A 21805-nucleotide genomic window follows, 5' to 3' on the forward strand; every position below is an offset into this window, starting at 1 on the left:
TGGACATCCACAAACGTAACATATACTAAATGGAGTCTCGGATTTACATACAGAATAATAAGAAATGCTCAGACCACAGCTCAGCTGCAGCCAGTCATCCTGATGAGCCGTTCACAGCTAGCTAGTTTAATGATTGTGGCTAGAAAGTTGAGCTAGAATTTGAAACTTGTCTGACTAAATTGGGACTTGGGAGTGTTCAGAAGCATTCAGCTTTTAATCGGAGTAATAGTTTTACTTTTTTACAAAAATGTAACGTTAGATGCTAATGCCATAGTTGTACGGTGAAAATCACTACAATAAAATGTGCTTTAGCGGTCACCCTGGCCTGATATTGGCTACACTATCTAGCTACTTCCCTCTCCTTACTGGCCTGATATTGGCTGCACTATCTAGCTACTTCCCTCTCCTTACTGGCCTGATATTGGCTACACTATCTAGCTACTTCCCTCTCCTTACTGCAGTAAGCGGGAGCGAAGGACATGGTGCCCCGTGTTGTCGGCTTGCAGCGCAAACTCTCCCCATTGAGCAGTGAAGGTAGACTGTTTCACGGTGACATCCAGATGGTTACTAAGAATATTTCAAGTTATTTCACATGTAGGCTGCTATCCTACTCAAAATAAAATCAAGTGGGATGAAACAAATTGGAGATGGTGACCAATACTACAAGTTATTCCTCCCTCGCCCCATTGACAAACATCACTTTAGTTTACAAGGGCTTATCAGGACGACTGACTGAACCGAACCCATTCGTCTCCACACTCGACTCTCAGCTGCGTGACATACATCCAGTTGGGCACCAGGCCCCTCCCAGTTCCTAATATCGTCAGTCATTGTGACATACCTATCTATAGAAGGCAGAGTGACATACCTCAGTGAAAAACATTCTGCAATGCAAATGGAGCCAGGCGTTTGCAGCCCCTCAAATGTTTAAAGTTCTGTTCCAACCGATGGAGTACCTTAGTCTTTGCATGTGTGCTGGTGTTTGACCACGCTTCAACTGTCCCATTTTAGTTGCCATAGGTAAAAGCACCTGAGTCATGGTACCACTCCCAGTATAAATATGTATGAGCCTTTGTCTAAAAACAAGGGTTATAATATGTTATGAATAGTCTGGATTATTATGATTAGACATTTAAGGGGTTATGAAGGGGTCAAATGCTCATGTCAAGTCTTACAATGCATTATAACTGCAAGTCACTTTGCTTTCTCTTTCTGCCAAAGAGTAAACTCAGAATGTATAGGCAAACCCTGGCATTACCTCACTGCAGTTACATAACAGTGAGCGTCTTTGAAATGGCATCCTATTCCCTATATATAGTGCACTACTTTTGATCACAGCCCTATAGGCCCTGGTCAAAAGTAGTGTACTATATCCACACACACACACACACACTAGTGAATAGGGTGCAGTTTCAGACAAAGCCATAGAAAACACAAAATGCCTCGACTCAATCACTACTCCACTTCTATCTCGTGCATAACGGTTCTATAATGCCATCTTCATAATGGTTCTATAAATGTTGATTCTAGAAGGAATTCTACAATGTTGTTTGTCCAGCAGTACCTCAGTAGCGTCTCAGGCCAAAGAAGAGTATTCAATTTGTTAAATGATGCATGGAGATTGTTTTGTTCTTTAAGATAGAGCTCTTATTGCAGTCAGTGGTGATTCTGTTACTTAATTCAAAAATATGTACTTTTTTTTTTTTTTACGGACATGAGGACCTGCATATAATTTGCATTTCTGTTTGAATTTCTCAGTTTGTCTGTAGATTTTTACCCTAGTGTTCTGTGTACTAGCTGCCTCCATTTTCAGAGTTCTGCTGCAATTCAGATGGGCAAATAGTACATCGAATTTATCTACAAAAGATACACTTCTGCTTGTAGGTATAGTTCTGAGACAGACACCGTTTTTGCTTTAGCTGAACAGAAGCTTGTTTAGTTAAAGAATTGCTAAAAAGGAAAAAAGTTAATGTTCAAAATAAAATAAATGTTTTGCGATTTAATAAAATCTAAAATATGGGGATTATCTCAGAATACACCATCACAATATTCCCACATATCCCAAATTCCCAACAGCCATAAGGAGTAATGCTAAAGGAAATTGCTTATTATATTGGGTAATTTTACCACTAGAAAACATTGAACTGTTTGTATCATCATGTTATCAAGTCAGTATTTTAAGCTCTGGGGAAGGCGGTAAACTGGGTGGAGTGTCCGTCCTGTACAGTTGGCTTTAGAGATTCCATCTCCATAATTGAGCATTACAAACTAAAACAGTAAACACAGCACAACTTCCTTCACTGTAGAACTTGTTAGCTCAGAATTTGATCCTGAAGATTACTCAAAAGTATTTAAAGTGATGTTATTTTCAACTTTTTGTTTCCTCCAAACAGTTTAAATGGTTAGCTGGTTATTCAGCAACATCCACATTCTCCTGCATTTTTGGAACTAGTGGAAACAGATTATCAGTTAGCAGTATATTCCAAAGCAGGATCAAAAAATAATTGGGATCCAGTAGCCTACTGCAATTTTTCATTACAGATTTTATATATATTAAAAAAATTCAACAATGCTTTCCCTCTGATTAAAATGCACACGGTGTGCAGAAAGACTTCCCAACACTATTTCCCTTTTAAATGGAGAAGGAACGATCAAAAGAGAAAAGGGGACTGGGATGGTGTTTGGGCTCTGAGCGGTCACTGTATTTCAGCATAAATCCTCTGAATCCATTCTTTCTCTGCGTGGCAGTAGAGCCAGACCCCCCCACGCCCCACACACAAAGCTTTCTTTCAACAAGGGGGGGGGTAGAGTGGCAGTCCTACAGAAAAACACAATGCCACTCAACCAGGGTGCCAGTTGGCAAACAAAAAGTATTTTCAGCAAACAATGTTGTTACGGCCCTAGAGCTGGCCTGTGGCAGCCAACTGAACATCCCACCAGCATTACATCTCAAATCCTTATCCTGCAACTTATCACTTGTTAAAACACAGGTTGATAAGAATTACAGTAGAAGGTTGATTGGATTTACAAGTTGCTGTTTGAAAGTCCTTGTGCTCACTTCAGATGAATCAGATTATGTTTGACTACATTTCAACTACCAATTAATCCATTCTCACACACACACTTTGCTTTATACAAAACCAAGTTTTATTATTTAGTATTTGAACATACAAAGCTCAAAATAAATCTGCTGGTCTTTTCTCTCAGTAACAAAAATGGAAACTCCACATAAAAAAAAGTGAGTTGTTATTTGTGTTAGTCTTCCAGACTTAGAGGCCTATGGTGACCCGCCAGTAGAGATTAGCTGGGTGAGACTTTCAAAATTATTTCTCTGTACTCATTCAGAGGAGACCCAGTGCCTTGGCCCTCCCTGCATCTGTGTTACGCAATCAGACCTTTAGGCCTCCCTCCTCGATTCCACCCTAATGCCCCCGTTTTCAAAAAGCTTTCAGTCAGGGGGGTGCGAACAAGGGCCTCTCTGTTCCATCTGCAACACAAGATCACATTTCACACGGCTGATTAGTGGCCAGGAAATGGACCTGATCACGGTGACATCATGGCCATGTTATCATGACTCTTCATTAGTCCAAAAAGTGCTAAAATAAAATGACTGCTTGAACACGCTATAGGTGGCCTTGGGGTAAGGGACTGGAGCGTGAGTCAATGATTAAAATCACACTGTGTAAAGTCTAGGGGGAACTTGTGCCACGGGTGAATGGAAGGTGGAATTTATCAGTTGCAGGCCAAGCTAGGCAGTCTCTGCCAACGAGAGTATTAGAACTACCCAGCTTGATTACAGTACAGGGATCGTTAAAACTACGCACGGGAACAGAGCCATTCATAGTCACACAATCATTTAAAACCCAACAATACAATTAGCAACAGCACAGGAGGAGAGAGCCAATCATGAGCCCTAATAATTATTTGAGGCATAATAGCAGCGTTTCCCTAACCTCTGTTCGAGTACCCCCAGCCGTTCCCCTTATTTAGTCTATTCCAGTACTAGCACACCTGACACAGCTAATAAAAGGGCTTTGACTAGTTGAATCAGGTGTGCTAGTGATGGAATCACTGAATTATATAAAATCAACCACCTGGAGAAGCCTATGTACTTTTAATTATCCAATAAAAATCTAAATCAATCAATTGAACCCATTCCCAGGAGGAAGGTGACAGTCTTACCAATGATCAACGTCGGCGTCTTCAAACTGTCCTGAGACCCCTACTGCACCAGACTCTGGAGGTGGAGAGGAAGGGTAGGAGTCAGATAAGTATTTCATTAAACAACTTGTCCTTCTGGACACCTGAGTGCAAACTGTAGCAAAATGTTTTGCAATGGAAAATGTGTTCATTGGATAAGGCAGTACCTCCCCGTTTCACTCCATTTAAAAATATTTTCCTACTGAACATGACACTTGCACTGAGTATACCAAACATTTGGAACACCTTCCTACTACCAGACCCCATTCAAAGGCACTAAAATCTTTTGTCTTCCCATTCACCCTCTGAATGGCACACATACACAATCCAGTGACATCAATAAGGGATCATAGCTTTCACCTGGTCAGTCTCATGGAAAGAGCAGGTGTTCTTAATGTTTGTATACTCAGTGTTTGAGGTACTGCAGGTGAAGAGGAGAGAATAGTGTGGCTCAGTTGGTAGAGTATGGCACTTGCAACGCCAGGGTTGTAGGTTCGATTCCCACGGGGGATCATTACGAACAAATATGAAAATGCATGCACTCACTACTGTAAGTCGCTCTGGATAAGAGCGTCTACTAAATGACAAAAATTTAAATGTAATAGGAACAATGAAATATCCCTGGAACAATTGGAAAAGATCCCATATTGAATAGGATATAATTACTGTAATTTTCCCCTGAGGAAACTTCAGTTATATCACTCTATACCCTAAGTCAGTGTTTCCCAAACTTGAGTATCGGTACCCCCAACAAGTTGCACTTATTTGATCTTATTCCAGCACGAGAACTGGTCAACAAGTTCAACATCACTAAGGTGGTCTGAATGGCTTGCTTCTTTAACTTCATCAGTAAGCAAATACACTACCGTTAAAAAGTTTGGGGTCACCTAGAAATGTCCTTGTTTTCGAAAGAAAAGCAATTTTTTTGTCCATTGAAATAACATCAAATCGATCAGAAATACAGTGTAGACATTGTTAATGTTGTAAATGGCTATTGTAGCTGGAAACGGCTGATTTTTAATGGAATATCTACATAGGCGTACAGAGGCCCATTATCAGCAACCATCAGTCCTGTGTTCCAATGGCACGTTGTGTTTGCTAATCCAGGTTTATAATTTTAAAAAGGCTAATTGATCATTAGAAAACCCTTTTGCAATTATGTTAGCAAAGCTGAAAGCTGTTGTGCTGATTAAAGAAGCAATAAAACTGGCCTTCTTGAGACTAGTTGAGTATCTGGAGCATCAGCAATTGTGGGTTTGATTACAGGCTCAAAATGGCCAGAAACAAATAACTTTCTTCTGGAACTCGTCAGTCTATTCTTGTTCTGAGAAATGAAGGCTATTCCATGCGAGAAATTGCCAAGAAACTGAAGATCTCGTACAACACTGTGTACTACTCCCTTCACAGAACAGCGCAAACTGGCTCTAACCAGAATAGAAAGAGGAGTGGGAGGCCCCGGTGCACAAATGAGCAAGAGGACAAATACATTAGTGTGTCTAGTTTGAGAAACAGGCGCCTCAACTGGCAGCTTCATTAAATAGTACCCGCAAAACACCAGTCTCAACGTCAACAGTGAAGAGGCGACTCCGGGATGCTGACCTTCTAGGCAGAGTTGCAAAGAAAAAGTCCAGTGTTATTTTGCCCATCTTAATCTTTTCTTATTATTGGCCAGTCTGAGATATAGCTTTTTCTTTGCAACCTTTAAATCAGCACAACAGTTTCCAGCTTCGCTAACATCATTGCAAAAGGGTTTTCTAATGATCAATTAGCCTTTTAAAATGATAAACTTGGATTAGCAAACAACGTGCCATTGGAACACAGGACTGATGGTTGCTGATAATGCGCCTCTGTACGCCTATGTAGATATTCCATTAAAAATCAGCCGTTTCCAGCTACAATAGCCATTTACAATAATGTCTACGCTGTATTTCTGATCAATTTGATGTTATTTCAAGGGACCATTTTTTTTGCTTTTCTTTAGAAAACATGAGGACATTTCTAAGTGACCCCAAACTTCTGAACGGTAGTGTATATTCACATTGCTTCCTCTATGATCATAGTGGGAATATATTAGTGTTTACAAACTATCAAAGCTTCATATCTACTCCTTTCTATTTGCCACGTGCGGAATGTCATACACCTATTTCCCTTATAGCCTATGAGCATGGCACAATAATACACATTCCTCACGCTTGCTGTTTATCCTATGGGCTAACGCTTGCAATTATCACCTTCCTCTCAACCAATGGGCGTAAATCGCAGGATGCATTTATGTCAACTTACCCTTTGTTCTCTCACTTGCTGTTTTTTTGTAACAGTTTGACAACCATCCACCTCCCCACCACCAGTTTAAGACCCATCAAACTCCTTTCTCCCAGCAGGGGGTCTCGATGCCAGTTTCCCCCATAGGGCTGGCTACCTGAAATCAGAATTTCGGCTCCAAGGATAATTCCTGAGACGAGGCTATGCCGAAAACTATTTTCATAAAATGTTAATATTCCTCTATGTCGCTGTTCATTCAGTTGACCAGTTCAGTTGAGGAAAGGCTAACTAATCAAAGGCTTGACGATTAATTGACCAATTCATGGTATCAGATCAGCCATGCTAGAACTGGAATAGTTCAAATAAGTGGAATATAATCAAGAATAGGTTGGGGATCCACTAGCTACCCTAAGGTCACAGACCAAAAAGGTTAGTGTCGGGTGTCAATTGGACTCTGTGACGCAGCAACGACAGGCAGCAGCGTTGCAAAGCAAAGCTTTGTGCATCTGGCAGCGTTGCCCTATAGAATGTATGGAACGCATGCATGCAACACGAGTGCGCTCCACCATCCTGTTTCAAACGCCTCAGTCACTTAAGGTGACAACTCATAAACCTATATATTACAGTATGGAGGACATTCGCTGTAGCATATACATGACACTACACCCCGCCCGAAATGGAATGGAATGTGCTATGCTATACTGGCACTTAAGTGTCAACATATCTAACGTGGTGAAAGGGGGTAGGGTGAAGTTGCCCATACATGATGATCCGTTTTGCATTTCCTTCACTAACGGATAAGATTAGGATTGGGGAAGCTGATTTTACATCTGTACCTAGGGGAAACTTCACCCCAAAGGTGGTGTAGGTCTCTGGTCACATGGTGTTTGAACGTTGGAAGACTGCTTAATTGCTTCACTTGGGCCATCTGCTGGTGGTGTGCCACTCAATCTGAGCTTAATCTCCTCAAAGCAGACCCGTGGGTAGCGTCCATTCAGCACCAAACGGAAGAAAACTGACAAACAGGGAGGGACTACTTGGACTTAAACACTAATTTCCATTTTCCGTTGCAAAACATTTTAAAAAGCTTTCTGCTGCGTGCCCTAATGAAGAACACCCTCGAATAGTTTTTTTTTCTTTTTATGTCCCTTGACCTAAAAGGATTTTGGGCGGTAATAATCAAGTGAGAGTTAAAAGGAAAACAAGACTATGCTTCCCAAAACTCTGCATTTCCTCCTCTAACGTCATCATACAGTGCATTCGGAAAGTATTCAGACCCCTTGACTTTTTCCACATTTGTTACGTTACAGCCTTATTCTAAAATTGATTAAATAAATACAAAATCACAACCTACACACACACAAACCCCATAATGACAAAAGGTTTAGACAATTTTGCAAATGTATTACAAATAAAAAAAACAGAAAACCTTTTTTTTTACATAAGTATTCATACCCTTTGCTAGGAGACTCGAAATTGAGCTCCGGTGCATCAGGCTTCCATTGATCATCCTTGAGATGTTTCTACAACTTGATTAGAGTCCACCTGTGGTAAATTCAATTGATTGGACATGACTTGGAAAGGCACACATCTGTCTATATAAAGGTCCCACAGTTGACAGTGCATGTCAGAGCAAAAACCGAGCCATGAGATCGAAGGAATTGTCCCTAGAGTTCCGAGACAGGATTGTGTCGAGGCACAGATCTGGGGAAGGGTACCAAAAAATGTCTGCAGCATTGAAGGTCCTCAAGAACACAGTGGCCTCCATCATTCTTAAAATTGAAGAATTTTGGAACCACCAAAGACTCTTCCTAGAGCTGGCCGCCCGGCCAAACTGAGCAATCGAGGGAGAAGGGCCTTGGTCAGAGAGGTGACCAAGAACCCGATGGTCACTGACAGAGCTCCAGAGTTCCTCTGTGGAGATGGGAGAACCTTCCAGAAGGACAACCATCTCTGCAGTACTCCACCAATCAGGCCTTTATGGTAGAGTGGCCCGATGGAAGCCACGCCTCAGTAAAAAAAAGCACACAACAGCCTGCTTGGAGCTTGCCAAAAGGCACCTAAAGGATTCTCAGACCATGAAAACAAGATTCTCTGGTCTGATGAAACCAAGATTGAACTCTTTGGCCTGAATGCAAAGCGTCACGTCTGGAGGAAACCTGGCACTATCCCTACGGTGAAGCATGGTGGTGGCAGTATCATGCTGTGGGGGTGTTTTTCAGCGGCAGGGACTGGGAGACTAGTCAGGATCGAGGGAAAGATGAACGGAGCACAGAGCGCTCAGGACCTCAGAGAGATGAAAACCTGCTCCAGAGCGCTCAGGACCTCAGACTGGGTCGAAGGTTCACCTTCCAACAGGACAACAAACCTAAGCACACAGCCGAGACAACGCAGGAGTGGCTTCGGGACAAGTCTCTGAATGTCCTTGAGTGGCCCAGCCAGAGCCCGGACTTGAACCTGATCGAACATCTCTGGGAGACCTGAAAATAGCTGTGCAGCGACGCTCCCCATCCAACCTGACAGAGCTTGAGAGGATCTGCAGAGAAGAATGAGAGAAACTCCCCAAATACAGGTGTGCCAAGCTTGTAGCGTCATACCCGAGAAGACTTGAGACTAATCGCTGCCAAAGGTGCTTCAACAAAGTACTGAGTAAAGGGTCTGAATACTTATGTAAATGTAATATTTCAGTTTCTTCTTTTTAATAAATGCGCTAACATTTCTAAAACCTGTTTTTGCTTTGTCATTATGGGGTATTAGATTTTATTTTTACTGGACTGCTGAAGGGGAAGCCTTGAAAACAGGGCTGAATTATGCTGCGTTTCTTAAACCTTTACACTCATGGGAATTGGCCTATATCACGGACAACACTAAATTAAAATGTTTCTTACAGATGAAATATGAAATGCATAACCATGGTAGCAATTGAAAAGGAACAGTCTGGAGATTATGGGGAAATGAATGGATCAAAAAGGTGAGGACAAAGCCGTCCAGCTTACTAGACTGAATCCAAACGCTATTGTTAATTTTATGTGCATTTTACACATCTGTACTTTTTGCAGCATTTGTTGATAACGAAATATGAATACATTCAGTAACATAAGGGCTACTTGAAACAATAGTGAAACCTAGTGTTATTCAGTTTGGAATTTGAGGCTAGACTACTGATGGGGTGCTTAATACTGTTAAACTAAAATGCTGGCAGGAGGTTCAGGACGGCAAATTGATTCCCTTCAATAATCAAATGCTGACACGTGTCGCTGATGCTTCATGTATCTTCATCAGAGCATCTTGCATTTTTCCCGGTACTACCACAAAATGTCCACCCCTAGGACCTACTGTTACCCAAATCAGGGGTGTTCATTAGGCACCAAACAGAAAGACTGAAACGGGGAGGGACAACTTGGACTCATTTTCTTTTTCCATTGCATGCCCTAATGAAGGCGACCCAGGTGCATATACAAAGCAATGCAGACCACATTCCAATTTGTTTCAAGCCCATACCATTGCAGCATCCCGTTGGGGTGTCCTCGGGCATGGCCCCGGCCACACAGTGGTGTTTCTGGGATGCAGAGTTGGCCAGCATCCCCTCCAGTTTTTCCAGGGTGGCCTGGCCCTCCAGGGTGAGCTGGGACAGACCATCCTCAAAATTGTAAAATGCGGTCAGGTCTATCTGACCCTGTTCTGTGGGTGGGTGAGACAGGAGACCGCAGGGTTAGTAAAATATCCACATATAGTTGACACTGGGCGCCCCAATGAAATTATTCTGTGGGACTAAAGTATGTTGTGGTCTTTAAATAAAAAATCAAATTTAAAAAAAGTATGTTTATTCTGGATTTACAGTCACTATGCGTTTAGGCATGGCATCATAAACCGAATGAACACTTTCGTTAAAGTTAGCCAACATCAATTATTATTTTAGCACTGACCTAGTCCAACACGACCTGAATGAGACAAATTAATGTGCATCCTTATACTGATCGCAGAACAGTTGTCAAGGTGTCGAGGAGGTGCATGGAGGACATTTAGCCATGAAACATCCAAGTCTAGAGGTCAAGAGAAGTTCATTTGTTGGCAAGAAAGACAGGTTGTGTTCATTAGGCACCAAACGGCAGAAGACTAAAGCAGGGAGGGACTACCTGGACTTGTTCAATGGGAAAGGTTCATTTTCGTTTCCCGTTGCAAAACATTCTGCTGTGTGCCCTAATGAATACTGAACATGGCCATGGAGTGCTCACTCACCAGCTTCTTCAACGTCGTACTCATCTCCCTCAGAGTCTGAGTCTTCAGGGTCAGGGTGCAGGGCCTGGCATTCAGAGATGGCTGAGAACATGGGCTCCACTGGAGGGTGGAAAACACACACACAAATTCAGGAAGTATTTGGGAAAGTTGTTCAAACCAACACTTTCCCCGAACCATAGATCTAAGTTGTTACCTCTTCAGCTGTAAAAGGGACCATCAATTTGGTCCGATCTAAGTAACATTCCTTTGGGGTTCATTTTCAAATTTAGCTCAGGCCTGAATATCTATTACAGAGTCCAATACTGTGCTGATATAGCTCACAATAGGGTGAAGTATGTTATTCCACAGTTACCACTTACAGGAAGCCGTGTCACTGGGCACAAAACGGATCTCTGTAACAGGACTTATGGAATCAGCATCGCAGTCATCATCAGTACTCTCATCTTCATCATCCTCTTCCTCCACATCCTTCTCACAGTTATCTGTGTGTGGGGGGGTAACTTGTTAATCTGCGTTTACACAGGCAGCCCAATTCAGATATTTTGCTACAAAAAAATTGGGCAAAAGATCAGAATTGGGCTGCCCGGATAAACGCAGCCATAGAGTCAATAACAAATATGATGGAACATTTTGTGTTTGTGCTTTTCTAATTACCAATTCGACTGGGTTCATGCAAGTGACTGCTAGATCGTGCCTGGGAGGAATCCTCATTATCAGTATCTGCAATTTGGCAGTACGCCCAGAACATTGTTTTGAGAACGAAAGGGATCTCTCAGCTTGGAGAGAAGCCGCCTCATGAGGTATTGGTCAGTCACATGCATGAACCAAACGTTAATGAATTAATTATGAATGATGAATAAGCTAAATCATGCAAATATAACTTGTCTGTTTAAGCAGTATATAAGAGAACTAACCAAACTGCCCCGGTAGAGCTCACTTCAGACCGGTACTTTACGCATCTAAGTTTGACTGTGACCTCTCCAGCTTGCTGTTAATAAACAATGATTAATTTAAGATTGACTTCAAGTGTCCCTGGTGGTAATTTCCACGACATAAGGTAGATCAAAAATACACACTAAATAAAAAGAAAAGGAGAGTGTAAGAAGCTACATACAGGGTCAGTTCCAATACCATATTTACAATGTGCAGGGATACTGGAGTGATAGCTAGATCTATACACAAACTCAGCAAAAAAAGAAAAACGTCCTCACTGTCAACTGCGTTTATTTTCAGCAAACTTAACATGTGTAAATATTTGTATAAACATAAGATTCAACAACTGAGACAAAATGAACAAGTTCCACTGACATGTGACTAACAGAAATTGAATAATGTGTCCTTGTCAGTGACTCGTCAGTGAAGAGCACTTTTTGCAAGACCAGTCTGGTCCAGCGATGGTGGGTTTGTGCCCATAGGCGATGTTGTTGCCGGTGAGGACCTGCCTTACAACAGGCCTACAAGCCCTCAGTCCAGCCTCTCTCAGCCTATTGCAGACAGTCTGAGCACTGATGGAGGGATTGTGCGTTCCTGGTGTAACTCGGGCAGTTGTTGTTGCCATCCTGTACCTGTCCCGCAGGTGTGATGTTCGGATGTACCGATCCTGTGCAGGTGTTGTTACACATGGTCTGCCACTGCGAGGACAATCACCTGTCCGTCCTGTCTCCCTGTAGCTCTGTCTTAGGCGTCTCACAGTACAGACATTGCAATTTATTGCCCTGGCCACATCTGCAGTCGTCATTTCTCCTTGCAGCATGCCTAAGGCACGTTCACGCAGCTGAGCAGGGACCCTGGGCATCTTTCTTTTGGTGTTTTTCAGAGTCAGTAGAAAGGCCTCTTTAGTGTCCTAAGTTTTCATAACTGTGACCTTAATTGCCTACCGTCTGTAAGCTGTTAGTGTCTTAAAACCGTTCCACAGGTGCATGTTCATTCATTGTTTATGGTTCTTTGAACAAGCATGGGAAACAGTGTTTAAACCCTTTACAATGAAGATCTGTGAAGTTATTTGGATTTTTACAAATTATCTTTGAAAGACAGGGTCCTGAAGAAGGGACGTTTCTTTTTTTTCTGAATTTACACACAAAAGTATGTGCATACCCCTTCAAATTAGTGGATTTGGCTATTTCAGCCACACCCGTTGCTGACAGGTATAAAACCGAGCACACCGCCATGCAATCTCCATAAACAAACATTGGCAGTAGAATGGCCTTACTGAAGAGCTCAGTGTCTTTCAACGTGGCACCGGCATAGGATGCCACCTTTCCAACAAGTCAGTTCATCAAATTTCTGCCCTGCTAGAGCTTCCCTGGTCAACTGTAAGTGCGGTTATTGTGAAGTGGAAACATCTAGGAGTAACAATGGCTCAGCCGTGAACTGGTAGGCCACACAAGCGCACAGAACGGGACCGCTGAGTGCTGAAGCGAGTAGCGTGTAAAAATCGTCTGTCCTCGGTTGCAACACTCACTACCGGGTTCCAAGCTGCCTCTGGAAGCAGCGTCAGCACAATAACTGTTTGTCGGGAGCTTCATGAAATGGCTTTCCATGGCCGAGCAGCCGCACACAAGCCTAAGATCACCATGCGCAATGCCAAGCGTCAGCTGGAGTGGTGTAAAGCTTGCCGCCATTGGACTCTGGAGCAGTGGAAACGAGTCTCTGGAGTGATGAATCACGCTTCACCATCGTCTGACGGACGAATCTGGGTTTGGCGGATGCCAGGAGAACACTACCTGCCCCAATGTATAGTTCCAACAAAAGTTTGGTTGAGAGGAATAAATGTTCTGGGGCTGTTTTTCATGGTTCACGCTAGGCCCCTTACTTCCAGTGATGGGAAATCTTAACGCTACAGCATACAATGTCATTCTAGACGATTCTGTGCTTCTAACTTTGTGGCAACAGTTTGGGGAAGGCCCTTTCCTGTTTCAGCATGACAATGCCCCAGTGCACAAAGTGAGGTCCATACAGAAATGGTTTGTTGAGATCGGTGTGGAATTACTTGACTGGCCTGCACAGAGCCCTGACCTCAACCCCATCGAACACCTTTAGGATGAATTGGAACGCCGACTGCGAGCCAGGCTTAATCGCAGAACATCAGTGCCTGACCTCACTAATGCTTGTGGCTGAATAGAAGCAAGTCCTTGCAGCAAAGTTCAAACATCTAGTGGAAAGCCTTCCCAGAAGAGCGCAGGCTGTTATAGCAGCAAAGGGGGGACCAACTCCATATTAATGCCCATGATTTTGGAATGAGATGTTCGATGAGCAGGTGTCCACATACTTTTGGTCACGTAGTGTATGTATATGGGTAAGGTGACTAGGCATCAGGATATGATAAACAGAGTAGCAGCAACGTAAATGATGATTTTAGGCAAGTGTGTGTGGGTAGTCAGTATACAGTGGGGAGAACAAGTATTTGATACACTGCCGATTTTGCAGGTTTTCCTACTTACAAAGCATGTAGAGGTCTGTAATTTTTATCATAGGTACACTTCAACTGTGAGAGACGGAATCTAAAACAAAAATCCAGAAAATCACATTATGATTTTTAAGTAATTCATTTGCATTTTATTACCGTGAATATGCCTGCCAGCTGATCGGCACATGCTCTGAGAACGCTCCCTGGAATACCGTCCGGCCCCGTGAGTTTTAACCTGATTTAAAAGACCTTACCTCACCTTGGCCTCGGAGAGCGAGATCACCCAGTCCTGAGTCAGTGGGGCCCCTCACGCACGGTGTGATTGTCGAAGCGTGCATAAAATGTATTGAGTTCGTCTGGAAGAGTGGCATCGTTGGGCAGATCACAGCTGGGTCTTCCTTTGTAATCCACATGCGGCGTAAATTAGAGCTTGTGTAGTATGATTCCACTTTATTCCTATATTGACCTTTTGCTCGTTTGATGACGCTTAGCTTAGCGCCAGATAATGGCGCCGGAGAAGATACCTGCCGTTTTACAGCCCTCTAACCAATTGTACTATTATCAGTGTTTTTTCGCGTTATTTGTAATTTATTCTGTACATAATGTTTCTGCCACCTTCTCTTATGACCAAAAAGAGCTTCTGGATATCAGGACAGTGATTACTCACCTCGTATTGGACAAAGATCTTTATATCAATGAGTCGGATGCAAATAATATTCTACAGACACCCGACAAGGCCCAAATCCCCGTCATTCGCATGAGACGGATATATCGTGGACGTAGGTCGGGGTGCCTTGTAAGGATCCGACGGCGAGCGAGTAAAGTGCCTCTTCCATCAATCCCATTAGCCAATGTACAATCATTTGAAAATAAATTGGACGACCTAAGATCAAGGTTATCCTACCAATGGGACATTAAAAACTGTAATCTTATGTTTCACCGAGTCGTGGCTGAACGACGACATGGATAACATACAGCTGGCGGGATATACGCTACATCGGCAGGATAGAACGGCTGACTCTGGTAAGACAAAGGGTGGCGGTCTGTGTATATTTGTAAACAACAGCTGGTGCATAAAATCTAATACTAAGGAAGTCTCGAGGTTTTGCTTACTTGAGGTAGAGTATCTCATGATAAGCTGTAGACCACACTATTTACCAAGAGAGATTTCATCTATATTTTTCGTAGCTGTCTATTTACCACCACAAACCGATGCTGGCACTAAGATTGCACTCAATGAGCTGTATAAGGTCATAAGTAAACAGGAAAACGCTCATCCAGAGGCAGCGCTCCTAGTGGCAGGGGACTTTAATGCAGGGAAACTTAAATCCGTTCTACCTAACTTCTACCAGCATGTTAAATGTGCAACCAGAGGAAAAAACACTAGACCATCTTTACTCGACCCACAGAGACACGTACAAAGCTCTCCCTCGCCCTCCATTTGGCAAATCTGACCATAACTCCATCCTCCTGATTCCTGCTTATAAGCAGAAACTAAAAGCAGGAAGCACCAGTGACTCGGTTAATAAGGAAGTGGTCAGATGAGGCAGATGCTAAGCTACAGGACTGTTTTGCTAGCACAGACTGGAATATGTTCCGGGATTCTTCCGATAGCATTGAGGAGTACACCACATCAGTCACTGGCTTCATCAATAAGTGCATCGATAACGTCGTCCCCACAGTGACCATACGTACATACCCCAACCAACAGCCATGGATTACAGGCAACATCCGCACTGAGCTAAAGGGTAGAGCTGCCGCTTTCAAGGAGCGGAACTCTAACCCGGACGCTTATAAGAAATCCCGCTATGCCCTCCGACGAACCATCAAACAGGCGAAGAGTCAATACAGGACTAAGATTGAATCATACTACACCGGCTCCGACGCTCGTCGGATGTGGCATGGCTTGAAAGCTATTACAGACTACAAAGGGAAGCACAGCCGCGAGCTGCCCAGTGACACAAGCCTACCAGATGAGCTAAATCACTTCTATGCTCGCTTCGTGGCAAGCAACACTGAAGCATGCATGAGAGCATCAGCTGTTCCGGAGGACTATGTGATCACGTTTTCCGTAGCCGATGTGAGTATGACTTTTAAGCAGGTCAACATTCACAAGGCCGAAGGCCAGATAGATCATCAGGACGTGTACTCCGAGCATGCACTGACCAACTGGCAAGTGTCTTCAATTAACATTTTCAACATGTCCCTGACTGAGTCTGTAATACCAACATGTTTCAAGCAGACCACCATAGTCCTTGTGCCCAAGAACACTAAGGTAACCTGTCTAAATGACTACCGACCCGTAGCACTCACATCTGTAGCCATGAAAAGGCTGGTCGTGGCTCACATCAACACCATTATCCCAGAAACCCTAGACCCACTCCAATTTGCATACCACCCCAACAGATCCAATCTCTATTGCACTCCACACTGCCCTTTCCAACCTGGACAAGAGGAACACCTACGTGAGAATGCTATTCATTGACTGCAGCTCAGCGTTCAACACCATAGTGCCCTGAAAGCTCATCACTAAGCTAAGGACCCTGGGACTAAACACCTCCCTCTGCAACTGGATCCTGGACTTCCTGACGGGCCGCCCCCAGGTGGTAAGGGTAGGTAACAACACATCTGCCACGCTGATCCTAAACACGGGGGCCCCTCAAGGGTGTGTGCTCAGTCCCCTCCTGTACTCCCTGATCACCCATGACTGTATGGCCAGGCACGACTCCAACACCATCATTAAGTTTGCCGACGACAACAGTGGTAGGCCTGATCACAGACAACGATGAGACAGCCTATAGGGAGGTGGTCAGAGACCTGGCCGAGTGGTGCCAGGATAACAACCTCTCCCTCAACGTGATCAAGATAAAGGAGATGATTGTGGACTACAGGAAATGGAGGGCCGAGCACGCCCCCATTCTCATCGACGGGGCTGTAGTGGACCAGGTTGAGAGCTTCAAGTTCCTTGGTGTCCACATCACCAACAAACTATCATGGTCCAAACACACCAAGACAGTCGTGAAGAGGGCACGACAAAGCCTATTCCCCTCAGGAGACTGAAAAGATTTGGCATGGGTCCTCAAAAGGTTCTACAGCTGCACCATCGAGAGCATCCTGACTGGTTGCATCACCGCCTGGTATGGCAACTGCTCGGCCTCCGACCGCAAGGCACTACAGAGGGTAGTGTGTATGGCCCAGTACATCACTGGGGCCAAGCTTCCTGCCATCCAGGACCTCTATACCAGGCAGTGTCAAAGGAAGGCCCTAAAAATGGTCATAGACTGTTCTCTCTGCTACCGCATGGCAAGCGGTACCGGAGCGCCAAATCTAGGTCCAAAAGGCTTCGTAACAGCTTCTACCCAAGCCATAAGACTCCTGAACAGCTAATCATAGCTACCCAGACTTTTTGCATTGCCCCCCCACCCCACCTTCTCTTTTACGCTGCTGCTACTCTGTTTATTATCTATGCATAGTCACTTTAACTCTACCCACATGTACATATTACCTCAATTACCTCGACTAACCGGTGCCCCCGCACAATGACACTGTACCGGTACCCCCTGTATAGCCTCTCTACTGTTATTTTATTTTACTGCTGCTCTTTAATATTTGCTATTTTTATGTTTTACTTAACACTTTTATTTTCTTAAAACTGCATTGTTGGTTAAGGGCTTGTAAGTAAGCATTTCACTGTAAGGTCTAGACCTGCTGTATTCGGCCCATGTGGCAAATAAATTTTGATTTGATCCTCCGTGTTAATCCAGGACTTTTGATTGGGGAAGCAGCGAACCGTCACTGTAGGGACAACGTCGCCCACACATTTCCTTATGAAGCCGGTGACGGTGCTACAACCTAGCCTACAAATGAAAGTTTAACATGTGCACAGGTCGAGAGACACATTTGAGTAATCAAGGTGACATATTCGATACCGCCTTGCACACTCTTGCCTGCATCTAGCTGATCTTGGGTGCAATCATTATTCCAAACAGTTATAAAAGTGTGTGCAAAGCTCTCAAGGCAAAGGGTGGCTATTTGAAGAATCTCAAATATATTTTGATTTGTTTAACACTTTTTGGGTTACTACATGATTCCATATGTGTTATTTCATAGTTTTGATGTCTTCACTATTATTCTACAATGTAGAAAATAGTAAAAATAAAGAAAAACCCTTGAATGAGTAGGTGTTCTAAAACTTTTGACCGGTAGTGTATATTAATTCTCTGATCCTTTGATTGGATGGACAACATGTCAGTTCATACTGCAAGAGCGGAGGTTGGGCAACATCCTTCGGAAGTCGTCATTATTACTGTATAAGTCTATGGAAGGGGTTGAGAAACATGAGCCTCCAAGGTTTTGTATTGAAGTCAATGTACCCAGCGGAAGACAGAAAATAGCTGTCCTCCGGCTACACCATGGTGCTACCCAAGAGGGTGCTGCTGAGGCTACTGTAGACCACTGCAAAACAGTGTTTAAATCAGTTATTTGGTGACAAGTGAATATATTTAGTATAGTTTTATCTAAAAAGGATAACTTTGTTTAACTATTTACATTTTTCTGAAATTTACTGAGTAGGATGGTCCTCCCCTTCCTCTGAGGAGCCTCCACTGACACAGTACAGCAGAAAAACACTCAGATGTCAGACAAGTCTTGCCTACTCGGCAATGCACAGGACGCCTTTTTCAATCAGAACTGTATACAGATTACGGATATACCTTCGGACTTGGGAAAAGTGTCCCCAAACAGGAACGGTCACAGGTCGGGAAGTAACTCGCAAGGTGGGTATATGTAATACAACTAGACCCGAGTTCCACTTGGTCTAGAACCTGGGCTAAGGAAAACCCTCCTCTCCCAAAGGATGTCAGCTCTTTCCTTTCCATAAAAGGAATGAAAGCCCCACAAAGCTTAACTCAAAGAAAAATGGACAGAAAGTTGACTTTCATTTTGATTTTTCACTACCTATACAACCAAGTGTCCAATGTGCAAATGGAACAATATTTTATTTAACATTTTAAACCACCTTTCCTACCAAAAAAGTGTGAAGGTGAATCTAAGAGCACTACAATAACTGTTAACTGGCATTAATAAAATGACAAAGTACAATTTCAAGTTTGCCATTTTATTAGTCGTATGTACAGGATACACAATCCAACTAAATGCTTAATTGCAGGTTCCTTCGACAATGCAACAATTGGCAAAACGAATAGGCATAAGCGAGCAAGTTAAGTCTAATGACCTTGGCATGACCTAAGACATGCTTATTGGTTAGTCTCTGCAGCAACTCAGCTGTAAACAAGCTCTCGAGAGAATTGGATGTCCGAGCAACCGTGACTGGCAGCTCGCCCATCCGCAATACGACAATGAGCCTCTCTAGGGGGTAAAAACGGCCATTCAGCAGCGGGTGAGTATGTGTGGGATGAATGGTGGCTGTTCCTGACAGGACAACCTGTCTCAGAGTTTTCTGTATTATTCTTTACGTAAATCCGAGGGACTCCATTTAGTATGATATGATAAATTTCGTATGGTATGTATTCATTTGTGGTTGTTCATCTGCCATTTCGTATGATATGTTACGAATTACAATCCGTATTATATGTTATGAATTTGTTAAATGTAAAATATTTTACAAATTTTCTAAATGTTTGATATGTTACGAATTCTAGCTAGCTGGATAACGTTAGCTAGGCATTATTATTAAGGTTAGGGTTAAGTTTAGGAGTTAGGTTAAGGTTAGGGGAAGGGTTCGCTAAAAGGGTTAAGGTTAGCTAACATGCTAAGTAGTTGCAAAGTAGCAAGTAGTTAAGTTGCTAATTAGCTAAAATTCTAAAGCTGTCCATGTTAAGATTCGAATTCGCAACCTTTGGGTTGCTAGGCATTTGCATTATACGCCCACCCATCCAAACACCCTACTTTTCGTTTCTGCATTAAGTAACCAATCTGTCTTATGTAACCATACCAAACCTAACATACCATACTAATTTCAGTATCCCGGATTTACGTTTACTATGTTACGTCTAGTCTATGAGACCAGGCTGGACAGGAGGCATGCCAAGGATGCATTAGCCAGATTGCAAAACGTTGTCTGTTGCAAAATCTTTTGCTATGGAAACCGGTTACATTTTACTTTAGGAACCAAACAGAAAGAAACTGAGGGCCCTTCCTGAATTTGTCCGATAGAAACTCTTTCATTGCTAAACTTTTTTGGAGTAAAGGGTTTGTTGCAAAACATTTTGAAACGGAATCCGAATAATGAATACACCCTTACTTTGTTAGTACAAAATGTAACGTTAGGCTACAATGCGGTCTTTGGGTTGGCATGCTGTGAGAAACCGCTTATGTCGAAGCAACCTTTTCGTGCATAATATTAGACAATAATTAGGTCTATGTACAGGCTCAACTTTTTATAACTTTCCGCTCGCTTCAAAATGATATGGTCTCATTGCACTTCGGAAAGTGAGACTATTCTGAATACACTGGCCTTGAGAGAAAGACAAAGAATCTTTGAGAAACCTCACCTTTGAGTTTGGTGTTGACCATGACGTACAGGTGCTCTTTCGGGTACGCGGTAAGGTCCCGCGAGATTGCGTGGAGGCTGATTGACCGGTATTCCAAAGAAAAGCCCATTCCAGACCCATCGAACCATGATACACATCTGAGAGAGATGAATGCCAAAAATAGTTAATGAAAAATAAATGTTACGCACGTGAGTTTGGCAAGATGAGGAAAGGCCTTTGTCAAACACATACTAGTCGATTTCAATCAAATCTCGCAGTTTCTTGATAAAATTTTAAAAATCTCACGTTTCTGCAATGTACAGAGTCCCTGGTCCAAGCCCCTCGCCATTCCAAATAGCGGTGATTTCACCTTGCTCGTGCCGTATTCCTTCACTTGGAGGATATACGTTTTTCAGAGACACCATCGTGCCTTCTCTATCCCCCCAACCCGCCTGAAGTGAATTAAACATACTGATAGGATAATTTCCACCTGGCTGCAGACATAAACGAAAGATGTATGATGTCTGGAGAATTTGGAAGTTACCTGGACAATTCGATTACGAGAATGACACTGCGCTCCTTTGTTTGCCTTACTGTGTTTTGAAAGTCTTTTTCAGCCTCCTTTCCGAGGGTTGTTTTACTCCAAACTAACTGCTTTCCACACCAGTTTCTGCAGTTGGCGGAGCGTAGTCTAATTGAGATTTGGGCGGGGCAGTAGATTTATCCTCTGAGTGCTGTAATTTCGTTGGTTATAACGTGGGCGAGTTCGTTTAAAAAGGCGCGGTGCTCCGGGTGTGCGTAGTTTGCTTCTTGTAGACCATTCCATTGGGACGTAAATGAAATATCCATCCAACCGGGGTACCGGGCCATGCAAAACAAATTCGCAAAGAAGCTATACGGAACTTTAACAACTAGGGGTGCTCTTGAGCCAGAAGGCCACCTAAAATAAAGTATTTTCCAGAAATTACCTAATGAAAGGGGCACACCTCTCCACACCCATTAGCCCAAAAAAAAAACGCCCTAAAATATTGTCTTCATGAGTTAAGACATTGTGTAAATAAACCATACAACAAACATGCAAGTAAACATTTCTGAAAAAAACTATAGCAACTAAACTTCCATGAATGCATCTTTAAGGAAACATGCCCCCTAGACACTTTCTCCAGATGTTCTCAAGTGGATATGCCTGCATTAATTAGTCAGAAAG

At 43.1% G+C, this 21805-nt stretch overlaps 1 protein-coding gene across 2 annotated transcripts; it reads right to left on the reverse strand.

Annotated features, from left to right (window-relative positions):
* Nucleotides 1–3124: 3124 nt before the first annotated feature.
* Nucleotides 3125–21317, reverse strand: LOC123492160 (methylosome subunit pICln-like). Of its 2 annotated transcripts, XM_045224186.1 has the most exons (8): nucleotides 21143–21317; nucleotides 20905–21050; nucleotides 20620–20756; nucleotides 11061–11183; nucleotides 10702–10800; nucleotides 9964–10143; nucleotides 4183–4237; nucleotides 3125–3487 (listed from the first exon to the last, which is right to left on the reverse strand). In XM_045224186.1, coding segments are annotated over exons 2-8 (714 nt in total). In that variant the 5' UTR covers nucleotides 21024–21050; nucleotides 21143–21317; the 3' UTR covers nucleotides 3125–3486. The 2 variants fall into 2 exon arrangements, with proteins under 2 accessions (XP_045080121.1, XP_045080120.1); XM_045224185.1 differs by having other exon boundaries at nucleotides 20905–21317.
* Between the last annotated feature and the right edge of the window lie 488 nt (nucleotides 21318–21805).

This window comes from Coregonus clupeaformis, chromosome 13, assembly GCF_020615455.1.
Source record: "Coregonus clupeaformis isolate EN_2021a chromosome 13, ASM2061545v1, whole genome shotgun sequence".
Classification (NCBI taxonomy): Eukaryota; Metazoa; Chordata; class Actinopteri; order Salmoniformes; family Salmonidae; genus Coregonus; species Coregonus clupeaformis.

What these genes read in the sequence shown, in the direction of transcription:
- LOC123492160 (XM_045224185.1), bottom strand. Translation starts at nt 21,068, where the DNA reads ATGTTTAATTCACTTCAGGCGGGTTGGGGGGATAGAGAAGGCACGATG. An exon ending in ACTCTGTACATTGCAGAAAC is followed by an intron (nt 20,757 to 20,904) that starts GTGAGATTTTTA and finishes CATCTCTCTCAG; the next exon opens with ATGTGTATCATGGTTCGATG. An exon ending in GCCCAGTGACACGGCTTCCT is followed by an intron (nt 10,801 to 11,060) that starts GTAAGTGGTAAC and finishes TCCACCCTCCAG; the next exon opens with TGGAGCCCATGTTCTCAGCC.